The sequence below is a fragment of the Fusarium coffeatum genome (assembly GCF_003316985.1).
Source record: "Fusarium coffeatum strain FIESC_28 chromosome Unknown BRIP53273_contig_110, whole genome shotgun sequence".
Taxonomy (NCBI): Eukaryota; Fungi; Ascomycota; class Sordariomycetes; order Hypocreales; family Nectriaceae; genus Fusarium; species Fusarium coffeatum.
The window spans coordinates 269,110-290,454 of NW_022157903.1; the positions used below are offsets into that span (position 1 = coordinate 269,110).

General features: G+C 49.8%; 7 protein-coding genes across 7 annotated transcripts; 4 read left to right on the forward strand and 3 right to left on the reverse strand.

Moving 5' to 3' along the window:
* Positions 1-1,064: 1,064 nt before the first annotated feature.
* On the forward strand, positions 1,065-2,096 carry FIESC28_05115 (uncharacterized protein; the record flags this gene model as incomplete). The annotated part of the gene is made up of 3 exons (XM_031159262.1): positions 1,065-1,187; positions 1,302-1,592; positions 1,728-2,096. 3 exons carry the CDS (start codon positions 1,065-1,067, stop codon positions 2,094-2,096), a joined length of 783 nt encoding a protein of 260 aa, XP_031016762.1.
* Positions 2,097-2,393: 297 nt separating this feature from the next.
* Positions 2,394-4,109, reverse strand: FIESC28_05116 (uncharacterized protein; the record flags this gene model as incomplete). Its single annotated transcript, XM_031159263.1, has 1 exon — positions 2,394-4,109. The coding sequence occupies one exon, from the start codon at positions 4,107-4,109 to the stop codon at positions 2,394-2,396; it is 1,716 nt and encodes a 571-aa protein (XP_031016763.1).
* Positions 4,110-5,394: 1,285 nt separating this feature from the next.
* Positions 5,395-6,902, forward strand: FIESC28_05117 (uncharacterized protein; the record flags this gene model as incomplete). The annotated part of the gene is made up of 2 exons (XM_031159264.1): positions 5,395-6,354; positions 6,405-6,902. The coding sequence occupies 2 exons, from the start codon at positions 5,395-5,397 to the stop codon at positions 6,900-6,902; spliced, it is 1,458 nt and encodes a 485-aa protein (XP_031016764.1).
* A 1,058-nt stretch (positions 6,903-7,960) lies between these two features.
* On the forward strand, positions 7,961-10,346 carry FIESC28_05118 (uncharacterized protein; the record flags this gene model as incomplete). The annotated part of the gene is made up of 2 exons (XM_031159265.1): positions 7,961-8,308; positions 8,361-10,346. 2 exons carry the CDS (start codon positions 7,961-7,963, stop codon positions 10,344-10,346), a joined length of 2,334 nt encoding a protein of 777 aa, XP_031016765.1.
* A 1,136-nt stretch (positions 10,347-11,482) lies between these two features.
* FIESC28_05119 (uncharacterized protein) lies at positions 11,483-12,394 on the reverse strand (the record flags this gene model as incomplete). Its single annotated transcript, XM_031159266.1, has 1 exon — positions 11,483-12,394. The coding sequence occupies one exon, from the start codon at positions 12,392-12,394 to the stop codon at positions 11,483-11,485; it is 912 nt and encodes a 303-aa protein (XP_031016766.1).
* A 2,483-nt stretch (positions 12,395-14,877) lies between these two features.
* Positions 14,878-15,847, reverse strand: FIESC28_05120 (uncharacterized protein; the record flags this gene model as incomplete). Its single annotated transcript, XM_031159267.1, has 3 exons — positions 14,878-15,217; positions 15,311-15,478; positions 15,606-15,847. The coding sequence occupies 3 exons, from the start codon at positions 15,845-15,847 to the stop codon at positions 14,878-14,880; spliced, it is 750 nt and encodes a 249-aa protein (XP_031016767.1).
* Positions 15,848-17,384: 1,537 nt separating this feature from the next.
* On the forward strand, positions 17,385-19,369 carry FIESC28_05121 (uncharacterized protein; the record flags this gene model as incomplete). Its single annotated transcript, XM_031159268.1, has 2 exons — positions 17,385-19,252; positions 19,303-19,369. The coding sequence occupies 2 exons, from the start codon at positions 17,385-17,387 to the stop codon at positions 19,367-19,369; spliced, it is 1,935 nt and encodes a 644-aa protein (XP_031016768.1).
* Positions 19,370-21,345: the final 1,976 nt, after the last annotated feature.

The window sequence follows — 21,345 nt, forward strand, 5'->3', positions numbered from 1 at the left end:
GCAACACTTGCGCGGTATCCGTATTATCAAGCACGATGCATTGTCTCGGTTGTCCTACCTGGAAGATCATGTGCAAAGACGATTTCAGTAATAGCTAACTCTTGTGTAGGTTGCTTGACGAGCAGGTATCAAGGAGATCGGCGCGTCGGATCCCGTTTGTGCTATTGGAACGAGTGCGTCCAATTGGTTTCATGCTACGATGTTTGCCTATATCTCTGACCTGCATATCGATCCCCCAACCGCCATCGTTTTGCAGCAGGTTAGACTCAGGCCAGCTAGGCTAGGCTATCGAAACCACGGTGAGCCACAACAGGGCTGCGAACCAAGTGTACCAAAAAGCGTAAGAGATCGCGCACAAGGACAGTGGAATATGCAGTGACACTGATTTCGCGAGCTTCGTTCTGTAGCGCGCTTTTTTGCTACCGTAAACGACGGCATGCTATGTGTTGGCAAAAGATATGATCGTTCAATGGGGATGACTGCAGAGCTTCTGTTACTCAAGTCCGTCGGTATTGATAGAGCTTGACGAGTACGAGGTCGCGTTGAAGTAAACATTCCTGACATACGTCCAAGAGGGACAAACACAGCTCATTCTGTTAACCAGGTTTAGATGGCCGACTCAACCTGACACTCTTTGTTGGTTTCCCCGGTTCCCTAAGAAGGCTCCTTGAAGGAGCTTGGAGGTTATGTGACCGTGGCATATTATTTCGATGAGAAATTTTCCATTGTAAATGTAAACATTTACTGAACAGCACAGATTAAAGAGGCCGTTTAATGTGAGGATATGCCTTGTAAGAGACGAAGATGGGAAGCTCCCTCTCCACGTTCAGATCGATACGTACCTCTCAACGGCCCACCACAGATCGGTTAAACCGAGGGCTAAATCAACCAATCATCGATCTTCATTTTGCAAGCAGCTCCAAGTCGAATTGTAATACTCGCTACGACGGCGACATTTTGACAAGATCCGGAACCGACGACCTCACGATCGCCTCACAAGCCCTCCCACCCCCGCGACGACGCCCACCTCGCTCGCTCTCAAAACTACATAAATCAATTACAAAATGGCGAGCAAGTTAACTCCTCTCATCCGATCCGCCATCCGGCCGGCGTGCCGGGCTGCCCGCCCTCAGTCTCGCGCCGCCTTCTCCCTCACAGCCAGCCGACGAAGCGACACTCTCATGGTGGTAAGTAGCTCAATTGATGCTGTCAATTGCGCCTGCAGAAGATACGGCTCAGACGGCGCGCAATTGCTTCATTCCAGATGATGGGGACCGGTCTGACCTTATGGCGTGTGACAGCATCGAAACACCGAGGACAACAACCCCGACATCCCCTTTAAGTTCAACGAGAAGAACCAGACCGTCATTGCCGAGATCCTCAAGCGATACCCTCCCCAGTACAAGAAGGCTGCCGTCATGCCTCTGCTCGACCTCGGCCAGCGCCAGCACGGATTCACCAGCATTAGCGTCATGAACGAGGTCGCTCGTCTTCTTGAGATGCCTCCCATGCGAGTGTACGAGGTCGCTTCTTTCTACACCATGTACAACCGAACTCCTGTGGGCAAGTACTTTGTCCAGATCTGCACTACGGTATGTTGTCTTCCGACCTCGGGCATATCTTTTTTGGCGGCAATTGCTCGACATTGAACTGTGGCAATCATAAAAGACGTCATTGAAGATTGTTAGAATCAAAATTACAGTTTGAGCTAATAATGAAATCACTAGACCCCTTGCCAACTTGGAGGCTGTGGCTCTGATGTTATCGTTAAGGCCATTAAGGAGGAGCTCGGCATTGAGCAGGGTCAGACCACCGCCGACGGTCTCTTCACCATCCTTGAGGTCGAATGCCTCGGTGCTTGTGTCAACGCCCCCATGATCCAGATTAACGACGACTACTACGAGGATCTTACCCCCGCCTCCGTCAAGGACCTTCTCAAGTCCCTCCGATCCAAGGCTACTGCTACCGATCCCTCTGCCGTCAATGTTCCCAAGCCTGGCCCTCTTAGCGGCCGAAAAGACTGCGAGAACAGTGCTGGTCTCACAAGCCTTACTTCCGAGCCCTGGGGAACCGAGACCACAAGGTCGGATCTGTAATTATAACGTTATTATCTCTCTTTTTTAGTTTAAAGGCAAGAAATGCTTTGGAATCAACGAGGCAAAAAGTGCTGGGTGGGACGCGGTCACAATTGTACATACACCACATGAAATGCTATATCTGGTATAGAATGTGTAGTTCTCGTTAACAGCAATATCCTTATACCACGCGAGGTATTGGTTCTGCATAGGGGTTTTCTTGTTCCATTCGTCCGTTCATTTGTGATGATCGCCAAAAACATGTTACGCCAAAAAGAAATACTATATCCAAGCCAAGGACTTATCCCAATTTTTTACTTAGGCGTCGCCTACTCGCAAAATCCAACCATCTCCGAGTCTCTGGTTGTCCTCACCAAGACCACCCCAGATCAGAACGCCGCTCTCCTCAAGCTCGCCCATAGGTGCACTGGCAAGCCAGCCTCTTGGCTCAGGCATCTCATCACTGTTATCGTCGTCGTAGGGCGTAAGATCAAGCTTGGTCCACTTGCCCTCGCCTGTCTTACGACCGACAGCTTGCCACATAGCAGCAGTAACGCTGGCAGCGGTCATACCCAGTGGAGGCACCTGGTACACCCAAACATCACCCAGGAACTTGCCTGCACCTTCATGACCCTCTGAGCTTGGGTCACGCTCGCCCATGGTCAGAACGAGATATTCGTACCCGGCACCCGAGGTAACAGTTTCCAGAGATGCTACGCTTCGTGGCTCAGGCCAGACCTGAGCTGGCTCAGCGTGAATCTCGGTGGAATCGGTATTAGGGTCGCTCTCGTGGATGGTCTGCCAACCACCACGGGCACGAACCGCGACCTCACCCTTGGTGCCCTGATCGTCAAAAGTCTCAACTTCGAGGTGGAGGAAGTCGAGCTGTCCTCCAAGTTCATTCTGGCCATCGAAACCGCCAAAGCGGAACAGACGAGTCTTGCTTACACAAATGGCACTGCCACCCCGAGTAGGTCCCGGAGCAGCAGGAAGCTCAAACCAAGTACGCTCGCGAACGTTGAAAGCCCAAATATCGTTGGTCCGCTCACCGTTGGCAAGGCATCCTGCATGGATGAAGAAGGTGCCGTAACCGTCTGACTCTTCGTCTCTGGCATCTTCAGCTACGTTGCCAACAATGGGAGCCTGAGGAATACCCGTCTTTGAGGTATCGCCTAGGGCCCATTGACCCCAAGTCGCAGCTTCCTTAGGTCGTGTTGGGGCGAAATCCCGGGGCCGGTCGATAGAGGTCGCTGTGTGATAGCTTCGTGGGCCAGGTTGAGGTACAATGTTTCCACCTGGAATAGCAGGTGCAGGGTCAAGGAATGTCCACGTATTGGAGCGGGTATCAAAGATCCAAACACGGCCAGCCTCGTCAAGTGGTTTCATATCAGGACCTCCTCGACCACCAAATAAGAAGATACGGGAACCAATGACGGCTGTAGCGTGGCCGACTCGTGGAGCTGGGACGTTGCCCAATTCCGGTCGCTCGGGACCAGCGGGTTCCTTGCCCTTCGATTTGCTCTCCGTCTCCTCATCTTCTTCGTCTTCATCTTCACCGGAAGAATCGGAGTCCTCTTCAAGAGAGACCTCATCCAGCTTCTTTTCAACGTCCTCAACGTCCTCTTCGGGCTTTGCGACTGGCTCAGCTGGTTCTTTACCCTTTGTCTGAGAGGGCAGCTGCGTCTCCACCTTCTTCGGCTGTTCATCTGGTTTGGCTGGAACTGGCTTGATCTTGAAATAATCGGCACCTGCGCTGGACCAGGGGAGGGTCACGACGTGCATGTCGTTGTCGACGGGGTTTCGGGGTTTGACCTCGCCGCCAAAGATGTAAGCGGTGCCGTGGACGATGTTAAGAGAGTGAGAAGAGCGAGGGACGTCGGGAGCATCAATGCGCTCCCATGTTCCTTTGATAGAGTCCTTTTTCGGAGAAGTCGTAGAGGGGACGGAAGGAACGGAAGGCATCGCAGGGAGGTTCTGCTGAACATTGTGTAGAAGGTCGGTGGTACGACGCTTCAGAAGAGAGAATGATTCCATGATGGTGGTTTTGGGCCAACGGGCCTGAGTAGGATACAGACAAAGTGATGTTGAAGTCAAAGGGTTTCGCGATACGATAGGTCGGAATGATTATGGTGATGTAGGAGGAAAGAATGAAACAAGCGAACCCGGTCAGCGGCGGGGAAGAAGCTGACAGTACGAAGTGAGATGATGCTAGGTTGTGAACGACAATGACGCCCAGGGATGACGTAGGCAGGTTTACGACTATTTACAAGGGTCCTCTTTCGTTAATTATAGATTTAGAAGATCACAGAAGACAAGATGAAAGTGTCTGCACGGCTCAGCTTGGCATAATCTTGACAGTTAATTTATAGAAGCCCCCTCACGGCAGTTCGTCTGGTGTACTTTATCAATTAATGCATGTGATTCTAAGCTCTGTTTGCATCTTGTAGTGGAGGCTGAGCATGAGCTGGCACGTTGAAAGGAGCGTTAAAGAGGGGACCTGCGGGGTAAGTTCTAACGCATAGCTCAGGCGATTCTAGCGGCGGATGAGTTCTAGGTATCTAAAGCTGGAGAGCTAAGCTTCGAGGTCTGTGCCACTATTCGATGAGTACATCAGGCATAAGAGGTATTTGAAGCACTTCAATATTCGCTATGTCCCAAAGCAAGGCATCTCTCCAGCTATATCTGCACAGTACATAATCGGTATTTATAACAGCGTCATGGAATGCTCGTTATAACCCCTAACCTAGCACCGGGGCAGTGCAGACCAAGAAGCTGACATCCACTACCTAACCTATGGTTCCATTGTGTACAAGTAAGCGCTTCAGCTTTCAGCTCACGGCGCTATCCACCTAGGTACCTGATAGTTAGGTAGTGTAGTAAGCTTGCAACTTACACGAGTATTCATGTATTTATTTTGTCTACCTACCATTGAGAAAACGATAGATACTTATCCAAGATAACTCAAGAAGATGGTTCTCGTTCAATTGAATCGGTTGCTCGAGTCGCTAGATGATGTGATGTTCCTTCCTATTTCACTCTGTGCAAGGGTCCCCCAACCGCCCATGTCACACACGGCAACTGCACTTGGGCGCTTAGGAAAGAGAAAAGTGCAGCTGAAGGTGCGTCAACATGGTTTGCCATCGCACTTCCAAAGCAGACTTCAATCTCAGCCTGATTCTACGTTCTTAATCAAGTCTACATGTTTTGACGTTATCAGCTTTAACGAGGCCTCATCATATCCCAATATCGCCATTCTTCTAGACTCGTAGCGTTTATTTTACACACCGGGCTTCAAGTCTGCTACTTACGACGCCAACTCATGGACGAAATATACCAGAAGATCGCCGAGTTCAACCCGCGGCGTCCCAAACACTCTCCTGATGTTATCTCCTTCAAATTTAGTGACCTTTGGTGCAACGATGACGCCGAAATTGTCGACTACAATGAGGGATATGTTAGTATACCCGACGTCGCATCATGGCTGGCTACAGAAACGAGAGATGGAGCAAGAGGTCAAGAATCGCTAGTTCTTCGCTTCATCTGGCCCAAATTTATTCTTGACGACAACCGGGTCGGGCTACCAGAAGATGCCAAGAACCAAATACTAGAAAAGTTCGGCCTTCACCTTGCATACGACTACTTCTCGAGTTGTGTTGCTGGTGTGGCTGCCTTTCCTGAAGTGGTCAACAACGATACCAGCCAACAAGCGTATGCTTTCTGTTACGCGCCCAAGCTTGCATCTATATGGTCACATACTCGCCCCAGGTTCGCGGCTTCACGGCCTGGTGTGACTTGTGGCATAATCCTCGCCAGCGATGACGAGCAAGAAGGCTTGAAGGCGCTTCTCAAGAGCAAAAGCAAATGGCAGCTCAATACGGCAAGTAATGCCATGTTCCCTTCGCTTCTCTTTGCATTTATGTTCCAAGGAGAAATCGAGGTAACGCAAAACAACATGAAGCCGGGAATTCAGCAAATAGAGGCTCGAACAGGATATTCTGATTTCAAGACGCAGCGAAAACATATCGCAGCTGGTGAGCTCGGCTCACTGAGTGCACAAATGAGTGGGTTCGCAGTCCGCGTGGCGAGCACGGAGAGGAAAGATAAGACGTTGCAGAAGCTGCTCGAATTTGCCCGGGCACATGTGAGTCTGGGTGATAGTACGGCCTATAAGGCAGACGAACTCATGAGAAACCACATTGGGGTTCTTCAGAGCCGGCTCACCATGCAGGCTATGGATAGAGAGTATATGTTGAAGAGGATTCAAATACAGATTGATGTGGTACGTTGGACACGCCAGCTGGGAGGACATTGCTAACAGCACATCATCAGCTCAACAACTTAATATCGGAAGACTACAGCCTATCCAATTACATCATTTCGATATCCACTCTTCGCGATGCTGCTTCTATGAAGACATTGGCATTTGTTACAATGGTTTTCCTACCAGGCAGTTTCGTCTCTGCACTTTTCTCAACTGACCTATTCGACTGGGACAATACCGAGGGCCAAGGCATCGGGATTCTTACCACACCGCAGTTCCGATTATACTGGGCCGTCACGATTCCACTGACAGTTATCACGTTTATTCTCTACTTCATGTGGGCTGAGTTTTCCAGCTTTGACCGAAGTCAAAGGCGAGAACGAAAGAGGTGGGGCTTTCCTAGGACTGAGAGTATGAAAGCCGAAGAGCGAACAAGGTCACCGTTGCAGAAGTTCAAGGACCAGCGGGAGCGCATGAGCGAGGTGTATGCCAGGGCCAAGAAAAGACAATCTCTTATCTGGCGAGGCGGAAAAGAGGAATCGATGAACGATGGGAGTATTGCCTAGGTTGGCAGATGAGGATGTACAGCTATTGTAACAGTGTTTCGGAGTTATGTGATTGGCCGGTCGGTTGGTTTTTCGCAAAGATATCCGGGGATAGCATGGTGCTAAGAGACAGTTTAATTCATGGGTATTGTTCTAGAATCATGGCATTGTCGAGAGAATAGGACAAGTCTGGAACAAGACATAGAAGGGAAACAGGGAATTCTGCATGTTGATCCGAGGTGCGAGAAATGGCGGGGCAATGTTTCTCAGTAGAGTCAAGTGCAATTAGATCGAGATCGACTGCACGTATCGGCCATCCTTGTAATGGGCAATTGATGTTCGCCTCGAATTGTGAATTGCCAGGTTACCTGGGGTAAGTACTGTACTAATCTGATCGATTTGAACTGTTTGTCTCGCTCTTTCCCAGATTCTCGGATCAGCCGAATGGCAATGTCGAATCTCGATCGCATCTCACCTTCCCTCAGTTTCAGTTCCACTTCCACTTCCACACGTTGAGGTTGCCCAATCGTTGTCGGGGTCGGGGTATAACCTCCGATAACCCAACCCGCAAACAACAAGCAGCAGCCCGCATGATCGAGGCCCTTTCAGGCTCTGTCCACCTTACGATAGTGTACCTAGAATACACCTATGTCCGGTCTGTGTTTTCTTACAGTATTGCTCTAGTAGTCTAGACCTGGACCTGGACCTGGGTCTCTGCTGTGCTGTACTGGACTGGACCGAGACGCACGTAACAAAGTGCCAGCCTTAGTCTCTCTCCCCTCCTGTCCTCCTCTTCCCTTCATTCCTTGAATCTTATTTCTTCGGTTTAAATTTGACCTTCCATGCATCCTTACCCGCGCCCGTTATTTTGAGGCGCTGTGACGTTCTTAAGAGCTTCGTTGGAGGCAGACCGTTGCGATCGCCGATCGACGTCAGGATTAATTGGGTGGGAGTGACGAACTAGTCACATCAGCGCCCAGCGCAACTCAAAATTCCAACATATAGAACAACTCGACACCTCGAGGACAACGCAACCCAAAGCAACGGAACGACAGTACACGAGACGTTCCATGCCCAAAATGTCTGCGCCTTCAGCATCAGGTTCCATTGTGCCCGCTCAACTCGGTTTTCTTACTATCTTCAACCCCACGCTTGGCAATACCGACGAGACCATCGAGGACCAGATTGTTTACTATGCCTCCGTTACCACTCAAGCCGCGCAGAATAAGCGCCGGCGCACTCGTGGTCAACCCACCCAAAACATTTCTCCTGAGGAACGCAATGAGCGTTTGCGACAGATTGGTCTTGCCCAGGGCATGGCCAGCTTCAGTCGCGGTTTTGCGAGCGGTTCGACAGTAGACACTATCGACACTGAAAAGTCCCGGGTTATACTTCATGAGCTTGAACCAGGATGGTGGATTCTTGCAGTAAGATACGCAAACTTCTTACAACCGGCATTTTACTTACCAGTACTACTAGAGCATCGACTTGACCAAGCTACCACTCCCTCCCCGGCTCGCTACGAAGAAGACTGAGGTCGCCGAAGAACGATATGAATACTCTAGTCGCGAGATGAAACCTGCGAGTCTCTTGCTGCGCGATCTCCTACGGGCCCATAGCATCTTCCTCATGCATCATGACTCTTCGTTGAGCGCCCTCTTTGTCCGCAATAGGCGAACCAAGTTCATCACAATACTGAGCCGCTACTGGGACCTGTATCTTTCAACATGGAACGTCATGATGCATGGGAACCCAGCTCGCGATATCTTTGGTGGCATTCCTATTGCTTCCTGCGGCGAGCTGGGGGTTGGTGTAGGAGAGGAAGACCGTGGTAGTGGCGAACGAGCCGTACTAGAGGGACTAGTTGGGAGAATAGAAGGACTTGTTGACCTGGTTGTGTCTAAATTCGGAGATTACAATCTTGAGTCACCACCTCCGAATGATTCCAACGGTGATCCTGAACAATGGCTTGGCACAGGGAGAGAACCAGGTCCTGATGACGGTGCCATCTTCTTGGGAACAGGTGCTTTGTCCAGAAAATCACTGAGAGATATGACGCATTGGATGGAGGATTTGTATACCTGGGGAGATCACGCTTACGGAATCATCGAGAGCCCAACATCCGTTCGACGTGCAAAGAGAAAGAGAGCAGCTGATCGTGCTGCTCAACAAGCTGCTCAAGATCAAACGCAAGCATCAGCTGACGAACCCGCCAAAGAACCGGAAGCGCAGGCGGCCGCTGGCGATTCTGGCAAAGACCAGTCACAAGAACAAGCGCCTGAAGATGGCAGGCTGGATAAGATGGTCAGCTATCTTAAATTGGGATATGGTACTTACTGGTCTTTGCCAGGAAGTGTTACTGCTAGTGGTGATTCTTCTCCGAATCAACCACAAGACATTAAGCAGGATTCTAAGCCTGTCCAAGACACTCCAAAAGTAACTCGGCCAAACTTGGCGGGTCGTACACCTTCATACGAAGCTGCTGGTCATTACCTTATCGGCCTCAAGGGTGAAATAGATCAGGATTATAGCGGATCCGACAGCGCAAGCTCTGACGATGCTGCTGATGGGGAACACAACTCCCGTACGGTCTTGCGAACCGTCAACGTCGAGCTTGAGAGCGAGGCCCTGGATAGGCCAGAGGCCATAACGGTGCGTGACTTTGAGCATCCGGCCAGTGCTCTTACGCAATCACAAGTGGTTGGAAACATGATACCTGGATACGATTCACACGACCTCAACAAGGCCAAGAAGTTGCGCGTTGTTGTCTATGTCAACAGACCATTTGTGTTCACCTTTTTGTTCAATCTACGAACCGACTCCCTCGCCATGGAATCCTTATACCGCTCCCTGCATCACCAACTGGCTCCTCTTCGCAAACCTCTTCTCCTCTCAACGAGGTATCGTCCCGAGCGACCTGGTCTCGACAATGGTTCGAGCAGCAGCAGCAACTCGAGTAACACTATTTATGACCTTGTCTGGGATCCTGTCTCTTTGACAGTTCACTCATCTTTACCTAACATCCCAGACGCTTATGATGATTCGGATCCTTGGACTCGAGCTGATGCCCTCAATACTCATCTCCACCTTGTAAATCTCTATATCAGTACTCGATCCCGCTCGACTGCCCTTGAGCGCACTGAAAAGTCAAGCCGTGGGTGGTGGATCGTCTGGACACGTTTGCTTGACCGTCAGGAGGATGCTACAAGTAACAACCTCTCAACCATCCAAGAAGGTGGAGCTGATGCGGACACGGAACACGACGCTGCTCTCGAAGAAGAGGAGAGGAAGTATTCTGGTCCTGACTCCCGCCACCCGGATGTTGCCAAGGAAATCTTCCTCATCCGTCGTGCAAGTGACCATGTCGGCTTCCGTACTGAGAACGCCGATGGCGCAGGCAAGCTCGCTCAAGGCATCGGTGTTGATACACGCCGCTATGTGGAGGAGCTGTTGAACCTACTATAGTGGCTTGTGAACACACTACATGCTACTAATTTCATGACTTACGACTAGGAGTTGCCGAGGGGGTTTACGCTGCTTGTGCTTGGCTCGACCCTATAAAAGGGAGATGAGGAAATACGTGAATATCCAATGCAGTACCATAGATGTACGTGCAATACCACAAGCGCAGCTCATACCAGGAGTTACTGAGTCTGCCAAGCAAGGCCTATATTTATCTCCGTATCCATAGTTCGTATTCAAGATGCCGCTGTGAGGCGTCGAGTTATTGACTAACCGTATGTACTTTTTAAGATCCTTTTTAGACAAGGGCAAATCAGAATCACTTGTCCTACACTACTTATTGATTGTCCTGTTCCTTTGCTTACTAGCGCTTGTTTGTAATAGTCCTAGCTGAAAGGGAGTGGCTTTGTCCTACTGCTTCAGAACCCAGCCTCTTTGACGCCCTGGAAACCTATCCATGTCTCTTAGTTCTGGGCTTTAATTAATCGTCCCGTGTCAAAGACATCACAAGAAGGGTCTTGTTCTAGTGCGCCAACCCGTCATTTTATTGCCCGAGGGATATTCATTAGAAAGATTGAATTCCCCGTCTTCGTTGGTCAGTCAATTAATTGACCAAGTTTCACCTTTTTCCACCAAGGCTCATTAAAGACTTAAAGTAGTCAGCGCATGGACCCCAAGGTCAGGGTCTGACGATGTCATTGCAACCAACGCCAGGATTCCCAAAATTAAACACTCGCTTGGTTCATCTGCTCTAAGATTAGAGAGTAAGCTCGGACAATGCGATTTGACGAAAGATGGAGAGGCAATTTAAACCGTGAAAATGTACCCAAAATGGCAAGTCCCTGTTCCAGGGCCTTGTGTTTGTTAATTGTTTGTCTATCCGAACGGCATATCAAATTTATGTACATAGAAGTCAACGAATGTCAACCGTGGCTGATCCGCCAAGAAACCAAAAACACTCCAATCCAGAATCTCCAGGTCCGGGTTCCTCAGATACCCAAGTGCCTTTTTGTTTACGCCCCAGCGCCTTCTAGGGGGTCCAGAGATTCCCGCTTCATGAAAAGAACAAGTCGTAAGAAAAGGGTATCCTTCGTAGTATTTTCATGATCCAAGAAATCATGGCATGCTTGTCATGGCGCTTAGTTGAACCACCACTCGACCTCAGAGCGGCCAGAGTCGAGGCTGCCCCAGATCTCGTTGTAGACCTTGCGGCTGACATCAATGTCGTTGACGGCACAGCCCATGCACTTGTCCTTGACGGTAGCCTGGGCGGTCTTTCCGTTGGCCTTGATGGTGATGGTCTTACCGCACATGGGGTTGTTGTTGGAAGAGGGGCCCATCAGGAGGTGAGAGAGAGCGACAATGTTGATGGAGTCGTCCTTGCCGGAGTCGTCCTCACCGCAAGCACCCTGGCCGATGTCGTAGTAAGTGAACTCTCCGTGCTTGGCAGAGCCACCGGAGCTGCCACCAGAGGCGGGCTTAGCAGCCTTCTCTTGCTGGACGGGAGCGGCAGGCTCCTCGGTCTCAGGCTCCTCGGTCTCGGTCTCAGGCTCGGGCTCGGGCTCCTTCTTGGGGGCCTTGACAACGGGCTTAGGAGCAGGCTTAGGCTCGGGCTTGGGCTCGGGAGCCTGAGTAGTGACAACGGGAGCAGCGGCCTCAGAGGTAGGCTCGGGAGCAACGACCTCAGCCTCAGTAGTGGGCTCAGGAGGAGGGGGAGGGGGAGTGTAAACGCTGGTAACCATAGTAGTGGTAGGAGCGGGAGGAGGAGCAGGCTTCTTCTCCTTCTTGGGAGCAACGGGAACGGGCTCAGCCTCGGGGGTCTCCTCGACCTCGGGGGCAGCAGTGGCGGCCTCGGGACGGACCCAGACGGTGGTGGTGGCATCGACCATCTTGGTAACGTACTCGACCTCAGTCACCCACTCAACCTCGGTGACGACATCACGCTTGTCGTTCTGGTGGTGACGGCGGTGGTGGATTCCGTGAGGGTTACCGTGGGGCTGGGCAACAGCCGCAGCGGCGAGGAAGGCAGAAGCAAGAGTGAAAGACTTCATTTTGTTGTTGTTTCGAGTTCTGTTTTGTCAACCAAGGAGTGGCTGTACTGTGGTACGTCTGTAGTATAGACGAAGGGGTATCTCAACGCGGTTGGTTAAGGAAGGATGTGAGATTCTTCCCACGGGAATGAATCTGCTTCAAAAAGAAGAACTGAATGAAGGAGTGTGTGCGTGAGAGTGAGAGAGAGTCCGGCTCAGTGCTCAGGAGGGAATGAGTGGTGTTTGAACTCGAAGAGATCGTCTGTGAAGAAACAAAACAAGGGGAGGAAACGAGCCTTCTTTTAATACCTACTACGCCTCGCCGTAAAAAGACAACACCGGATTCTCATGCTAGTTCTTAGAAGACTTGGCTTTAGACTAGCGGCCTGTACCTTGCACTTTAGCCAGGTACCCAGACTTAGGTGTGCCAGCCAGCGATGCATGCATCCGCAAGCAACCAACGAAGAGTGAGTCAAGGGTACCTGAAGTGTCAGCAACACCACTGCAGGCGGCGTCGTACCGGATTCATCCCCGGTAAGGTACAGTAGTAGCAGCTGAGGAAGTTCCGCTTTTGGGGAGCCTAGCCACGCGTGGTTTTTTTCCCTCCCAAAAAAAAACCCCACACACACTCATTCTCTTCTTTTTCCAAGTATCCCACCTTCCCAATGACAGGCCAGTCATCCTCACGGCGCCCCTGCTTTTCGATTTTTCGTGCCTGGCCTACTGTCCTTGTTCCGAAGAGGTGGGCGGATACGAAACGGGCCACCAGCACGGACGTGGCAAGCTGCCATCACTCGACTCTTCCATTAGGATCTGCCGGGAGCCAGCCATAAAACACCTCCCTGGACCATGTAAGCGGACTGCCCTAACAGCTACGTAAGAAAAAGCCATGCGCTACACGGTCAAACAGAGGGAGGCCTGCGGAGAGGGCAGGGGGAGTAAAAATTGAGCTTTGTCGCTCACCAGGGGTGCTGTGGTACCATCAAGGGGCATATATCGTATATGGTGCAGAGCTCATTCAACCTACCAGCCCTTTCGGTCAAAGCCCATTTTCATGGAATCGGTCACAGCATCTGAAAGTGTATTGGGGTACAGCGACTCATAACGGACATCTAAAACCGCGCCGCGTCAGCTCCGTATAATAATGCAGTAAACATGGCGTCGGTAGACTTCTAGAGTCATGCTGCCAATAGGCCGAAGTAACTTGATTTTTAGATTCCTCACAGCCTCTGCGCACGCAGTGGTCCGACTCAAGGCATGCTTCCTCTTAAGGCTGTCGCGATTGGTCAACCTGCAAGGGGCCGGCATGTTCGTCAGCTTCCGAGTATTAAGATCTGTCAGGTAATATGAGGCAGCCAATGACAACGCCAGAGTGCCTGATCAAGGCGGGAGTTTTGCGGAGCGTGAGAACAAGAGGTGCCAGCATCTTACAGTGATGGTGATAAACGGGAAGGGTGGGAGAAATCGATATCTGAGTTGTCCCGTCTGTTGGCGCCCTGTGCCTGGCCGAAACGCGGAGGCTTGAGTGGCTTGGGAAAACTCAACGAGTCAACATGCATCATGGAGGTGTGGAGGAAGCCATACGCCAAGTTGAAACAGGACCCATTTGTTCCCAGGTTCAGAACAACGGTAAGCTTGAGTGCCACTTCATCCACTAATAAACAACCCAACGGCTCATGACTTGCAGAGGAAGAGCACTGGAGCAGTGAAAAGAAACACCAAAGAACAATGGTGTGAGGGAAAAAGTCTTCTTTCCTGCCTTCTCCCGTTGGGTCCTTCGGCATAGCATAATGTTGGCGCCAATGCATGCGTGACGTGAACATTTCGCGACTCGGGCACCAATTTCTTTCTTTCATTCTTTCTTTGCTTTATTGTCTGTGTGTGCTAACACACGCTTTTACTGATAATACGAGGCGGTTCAAAGTGTTGCGGTGTGCTTGAATTCAGAGCGTTCATAACTTCCTTCCCCCACCAGCGCGCTCTGTTCGCTTTCATCGTTGCTTGTCAAGGGTTTTAACAAAAGAACCCATCGGTCAAAGCCGATTACAGTGTGTTTTTTTCCAACAAAGACGATAGGCTAGGTCAAGACGCAGGTCCCGCAAAGAACAAACAGGCGGCAAAAGACCCAGTGGGCAATCTGCATCTTTCCAACCCTTTCACCACTCCAGTATCTCGACTTCGGTCGAATATGTACCTATGTAGTCAGCAGTTGTGGGGAGCCCATGCAGCTCGTCCACATGTCACTCTCCGACTCAATTACTCTAATGACCGGGTGTAAAATGCGCCTCTAAATGGCGAATTGGCGCAAGTCGTTGAAGAAGCCTCAGCACTGTTGCATCGTGTGTTGTTGGTACTGTACCCTTCAGTAACATTGTCTTGTCGTGCCGTGTCAAAGAATCCAATCGGGGTTGCACACTGGAACTCAACATTATGTAGGCAACTTTCAAGTGCATGCCAACAAAGCATCGTGCTGTCAGAACAACATCCTCTTTGACATGCTCTCATCATTTGGCAGACTGAGGTTCACTCTGGCCTTTGGTGGCTTTGGTTTGTTTTGGGCGGCTGGTGAAGGAGAAAAGGAATAAGCCCTGGCGCTGGAAAACAGGCCGGTCTTCATCGAAGATCTCTTCCACCTTGAATGCCTTCTTAGCCATCTTGACAAAGTTCATATCAGCTCGTCTTCTCTTCTTGAAGCAGAAGTATACGACAGCATTGGGGTTAAGCTCCAATAAAGCTTTGAGTGTCGACATCAGGAGCGGAAATGCTGGTTCAAAGTAAACGCATTCACCAGCCAGAATTACGTCTGGTTTTTGCTCCAACACAGTTGCTGGCAGATCTTCTCCCCTACACAGTCATTCCATCGTCAGCGAGTCGATTCGCCATCATCCGGTTACATCGAATAAAGCCATGCATGAAAACATGTTGAATAACACGCACCAGTTGAGCACCATAGCTTTTGCCTTGTCTTGTAAGTTGTTTAGCTCGATGTTATGCTGCATCAACTCATACATCTCCAGCTGGTCTGTCACCAGTAACGGATTTCGAAGCGAGCATTCAAGGGCGACAGCAAGTCCGATAAGACCGCCTCCAGCTCCAAGTTCTAATCTATCGTCCATTGGTTAGTAAGTTTGCTCCGTCCTCAGCTATATCTGCACTATGCATTTAGAGCAAGACATATGCTCTGTCTGATCCAAGTCACGTGCATGCAACACATCAAGTAGACAAAACTTACATCCTGGCATCAACAAGTCGTTCTTTGTGGTAGCGCAGCATATGCTTGCCGAGAAGCATTCCAGCTGGCCACGTCTGACCACCACAACCGGATCGAACATCTTCATGTACCTTGATAGGTTTGGAAAGAACGCCATCAAAATCGACATCCGCAACTCCGCTAGCCTTGAAGGATGGCAACGGGGCAATATCCTCGCTGATGGTCACCGGGTCCATCAAGGGAGAAGAAGGTGGGCTGCTCATGGTGGAAAGTCGTCTTCGCCTTCTGTTTGTGTGCTTTGGTAAAGGGCAGTGAGAAAATCGATGGTTGGACAATATTTGGTGCTATCACGACTAGCACGTCTGGATGAGCTAAGGGATGGTTTTTGAGGGATGGATGCGGTGGAGCGTGAAAAGCGCTTTCCTGAAAGTGACGGGATGGAAGGTGGAAGGCAAGTCGCAAAGTAACGGAAGGTTCGTTCAGTGAGGTAGAGTGAACCTAAGTGAAAATGAAAATGGAAAGAACGGCGTTCTATGGATGGCTTCGCTCCTGCCCTCTACCGTTTGGAAGGTACAGTAGCACCTGCCTTGCCTCTCTGTCCGCTAACCTAGATTGACATAGGCTTCCATTGATTTTCCTATCGTCCTCTTTTTCTTCACTCTCTTCCACCTATTGTATCGCTTTCTGTTTAACCACTCCTCTTTTACTCCTCTTCAACTTCGGCCGATTACTCGTGTGCTTTCTTACTTGCATGCGTGTGCGATCCAGACTCCAATGGACCCGACCCTTTTTAATTTTTTTTCCTGCCGTCGATCAAAGTGCGCCGCTTAGAAGAGTCACTGAAACATTCGAGCGATTGGCTCGTCAAAGCCTGCGGGACTTAGGATGGCAACACAGGCATATTGCTGGCAATTCTGAGCAGTTGTACCATATCTCGATAAGGGCTCCTCCACAATAGTCGCATCACTCGCTCTCAAAGAGAATTTGCCACGGGCTCAATGTATGCCTCTGGGCTCTCGCTCAAGTGAGTGTATCCAGGTTGGGCACAAGAGAGTCAAGTAGTTCTTGATTATCGCAGTCCCACAGACAAATCACTTTGCGAGCTGTTCAGATATCGTCGCCCTTTTTGGGTTCCTAATCAAGGGAATCTCGACGGCTTTATAGACAATATATGTGCTTACCACAACAACACTAGCATTGCCAATTATTGACTCTCCCTACTGAGCTCTCAGATCTTGATGGGTCAATCAACATAGCATCCCTCGAGATTACCCGATCGAGTATCTTGTGATGGAGCCGAGTGGCTTCGATGTCTCACCCACAACTATCTATTCGCGGACCTTGCAAAGGAATGCGACTTCAGTCTTTACCAGCCCGAGACAGGAACATTGTTGCTATCTTTATGACGTTCGCCACAGATGTTTCTACTTAATAGGTTGCTTCGAGCTGAGACATTCTGCCTCTTCTTGCAATGGATAAACGGTCCCAAGAATAGTTCCCTTGTTTGACTATCCGTAACACTATCGCTTCCTCCCGTGACCCAAACTGGTCCAGTGAAAAAGGCTATACAGGAATGAAGGGTGCATTATTCCTTGAATACAGGCTCTTATTCTACCAGCCATCAAAATGTCACTGCCAATATGCCTTCTTGCGAATCACCAGTCTCCCGACCTTCCTGTTTCCTTCTCCTCTCTACCTCATCATTTTTCCCATATCCGACAGGTTCCTGTTCACTTGAATGGCGTTTTATGTCTTCCGTATTCACCATCTAGGCACTGAATAGTGTATTGTCATGTCACGATGATATCCTTCGCGATTGCTATTCTTCTTATTAGCATTGTTCGTTTCACAACTGCTCAGCCAACGATCAACTACCCGATAAATTCTCAGCTACCGCCAGTAGCTCGAGTGGACGAGCCTTTCTCTTACGTCTTTTCTCAATACACCTTTCGATCAGACTCCAATATATCATACTCCCTGGGTGATGCACCAGAATGGCTCTCTATCGACAGCGAGAGTCGCCGACTCTACGGCATACCAACCAACGACAGCATCCTAGGCGGCGATGTGGTGGGCCAGACAATTGAAATTATTGCCCAGGACGATTCTGGCTCGACGACACTTGGTTCGACTCTAGTTATCTCGAGAAACAAGAGTCCATCTATCAAAATACCCCTGCTGGAACAGATTGAGGATTTTGGTGATTACTCGCCTCCATCCTCACTAACATCCTACCCTTCCACCGAAATCAGCTTCACCTTCGATTCCAATACATTCGAACACGAGCCTAACATGATCAACTACTACGCAACTTCAGGAGATGGCAGTCCCCTTCCAGCTTGGATGAGGTTTGATGCTGGTTCCTTGACGTTTAGCGGTAGAACTCCTCCTTTCGAGTCACTCATACAACCTCCTCAGACTTTTGACTTCGAACTTGTTGCTTCAGATATTGTGGGATTCTCGTCGGTATCAATTGCATTCTCTGTCGTTGTGGGTAGGCACAAACTCAGCTCAGACAGCTCGGCCATCGCCATGAACACCACGCGGGGAAAGAAGCTTGTGTATCGTGGACTGGCGGACAGCATAAATCTAGACAACAAGCCGGTCGACATAGAGAAGATCAACATCTCAACAGACGATTTGCCTGAGTGGTTATCTTTGGATGAGAAGACATGGGAGATTGAGGGCACACCAGGCAAGGGCGATCATTCAACCAATTTTACCATTACATTACGCGATTCTTACCAGGACACACTTAACATATATGCCACCGTCAATGTCTCCACTGCCCTCTTTCGCTCGACTTTTGACAGTATCGACATTGAGGCTGGGCAAGATGTCAATATTGATCTGGAGCCTTATTTCTGGGATCCCAACGATATTGATATTGATATCTCAGTTGCACCAAAGCAAAACTGGCTTAAACTGGATGAGTTCAACATCACTGGTAAAGCTCCAGTGTCTGCGTCACAAGATTTCAACATTTCTGTAACAGCTTCGTCGACAAACTCGGACGAAAAAGAGACAGAAGTCTTAAGAGTGAACATACTGCGATTTGAGCCTACATCATCACCAACAACCGAATCCCGCACTTCATCAACGTCCGCGAGTACATCTACTTCCGCTGCTCCGACTGAGACTTCTTCTGGTCCCGATATAGAGCTGGCAGACAATGATGAGGGTTTGACGACTGGCACTCTCCTCCTTGCAATCCTTCTGCCTCTTTTGGTTGTGGTGTTTCTTTTGATGTTGCTCGTCTGCTGCCTGCTGCGCCGTCGTCGAAAACGACAAACGTATATTTCCTCCAAATTCCGCAATAAGATCTCAGGGCCCGTTCTTGAGAGTCTTCGTGTGAATGGGGGTACACCTGCGATGCAGGAGGCCGATAAGGTTTCAAGCATAGGAGTTGCAGGACAGCAATCACGCCGACTGTTAAGAACACCGCATTCCGAGGTAGACTCAGAGACTCTGGTTATGACATCTCCAACACTGGGTTTCATGGTAATCCCTCAAATTCCTCCAATGTTCGTGGCAGAAGACTCCAACACCAGTTTTTCCCGGTCCAACAGCATATCGAATAGTGATGATGGCAGACGATCATGGGTTACGGTTGAAGAGACTGCAGCAGCAATAAGACGACAAAGCCGCGGATCACTCAGGTGTCAGCGGTCAGATACAACTCTATCAGAGTCGACTCATCAACTGATACCGCCACCAGTGCTCTTATCCGACGCAAGAAGAAGATCGTTCAGGGGCGGTGTCGACCCAACGGTTCCGTCTCTTAATGGCTTGCCAAGCATCCATTCGCAAAGAGCAGTTTTTCAACAGGGCTCAGACTACTACACAAGTGGCAACGACAGTTCTCTAGCCTTCGCATCGTCTCATCAATCGAGCCCGAGGCTTCTCACTGGTGCGTTTCCAGCACATATACCGGGTGCAGAGTCCAACACTGCAGCCACCGATGGTGAAGGCCCATCAATAGCAGGCACCCAAAGTATGCCGATGTTAAGAAGACCAGAAGTAGTGCGCATGTCGAGCCAACAGCTTCTTGGTGAAGACGGCCGACCCGGCAGTAAAGCATGGTATGACTTGAATGCCCCTCAAGGCCTTTTCACAGAGCCTTCTTTTGGCTCCAGAGAAAACTGGCGAGTGTATGATGCACAAGGCGACGCGACAAACATGTCATATCATCAGCTTGTGGATGAATCTCCGTTTCATCCACTGCGGCCAAGCACAGCAATGAGCTCAACTCGTAACGGAGCACGGCCTGGAGAACGGGCGAGCTCAGATCTGGTATCCCCAAGCCAATGGGGTGATGCCCAAAATAGCATCAGGGGTTCATTAGCATCGTTACGGCAAGGCTTGGGCCATTCCATGAGCAAGATGTCACGCCTAAGTGTCGATCCACTCAGTGTACCGGGCAGTCGGAACGTTAGGCGAGCTGGAAGCTCATCAACGAATTGGAAGCGAGAAGATTCTGGGAGGAAGTCCGAAGGTGGAAGTTATGCCTTTCTTTGAACAGATGGATTGAGTCGTTGGCAGGGAGAAAATTAAAGCATCAGATACCCAGAGATCATCACGTTACTTCATTTCAGTAGATAGGAGGTTCCACGGTTTTTTTGTTAAACATTGTTTGTCATAGAGGAGGATTGATAAAGTTCCATGATAGTCCGCATACAGAACGCCGGAAATATATACGTTTTTGCTGCCTTGGACGTCCTTGGAACAAAGTTTTTTCAATGTTTCTGTGAGCTTCTATTTACGAGTTCTTACAAGTATAGAGGCGATCAACCTGTTTGCCTCAACGCAAACTGTGTTAAAATGCTGGGTTGTTGCTAGCTACTGTAGGGTAATTATAGTTCAGCAGGCATCGATGTCTACAGTCGAACATCAGTTTCGGTATTTCGCCATAATGTCTGATATACTCTGAATGTGTCCTAAAACGTTAGTGGCTTGTCTACTAAGATATCACATACATACTCAGGAGGACCAGAAGAGTACTGCAGCATCATTGCTGTCTAGGTCAATAGTGGGAAATAGCCACAGCCGCAACCAGCCCTACTGTTCAACTACCGTAGAGACTCTAGCACGCACGGATGGGGATTGGATTATTTTGGAGCCGGACCGGACCGTAATCACAAGGGCACGCGACCTGATCTGAGGCTTTTGCGTAGTATTGGGCAAATCAGGTTCTGAACAGACACAATGCAACACAGCCACTCATGGTAAATACCCTAGGTTAGGTTCCTACATACAGGCAGTATGTGTGGCACGGTAATGAGACAGATCACAGAACCAACCCAACGGCGCGCGGCTAGAGGTGGCGAGAACAGCAAGTAAATTTTTCACGCGTGACGACGAAAAAAACAGGAGCCAGAGGGATTTACTTAGACTTCCGATGCAGACTTTTTTATGATGTGTTGTGCCTGTGAGCAACACTGAATATGGCACAGTTCAATTTACCGATTTACTTCACCTTTTTGGAGTGTCACTGGGGTGATGGACTCTGCCGTCATAGCCACTGACGTGAGGTCATTTGCTATATGCTCGACCCGTATCAACTCAATCCAAAGGAGCTACTCGATCGGACTCTGTCCAGTACTGAAACAATACGTAGTTGTCAGTGGCGGTCCCATTCCTAGGTACTATACGGTTACAGGGGTCAGAAAGCAGCAGGCAGCTCAGATCAGATTGATGATGTACGTACGAGGAACGGTGCCTATGTTTGCCCCTGCCTTGAATTAGAACACTGCTAGGACTA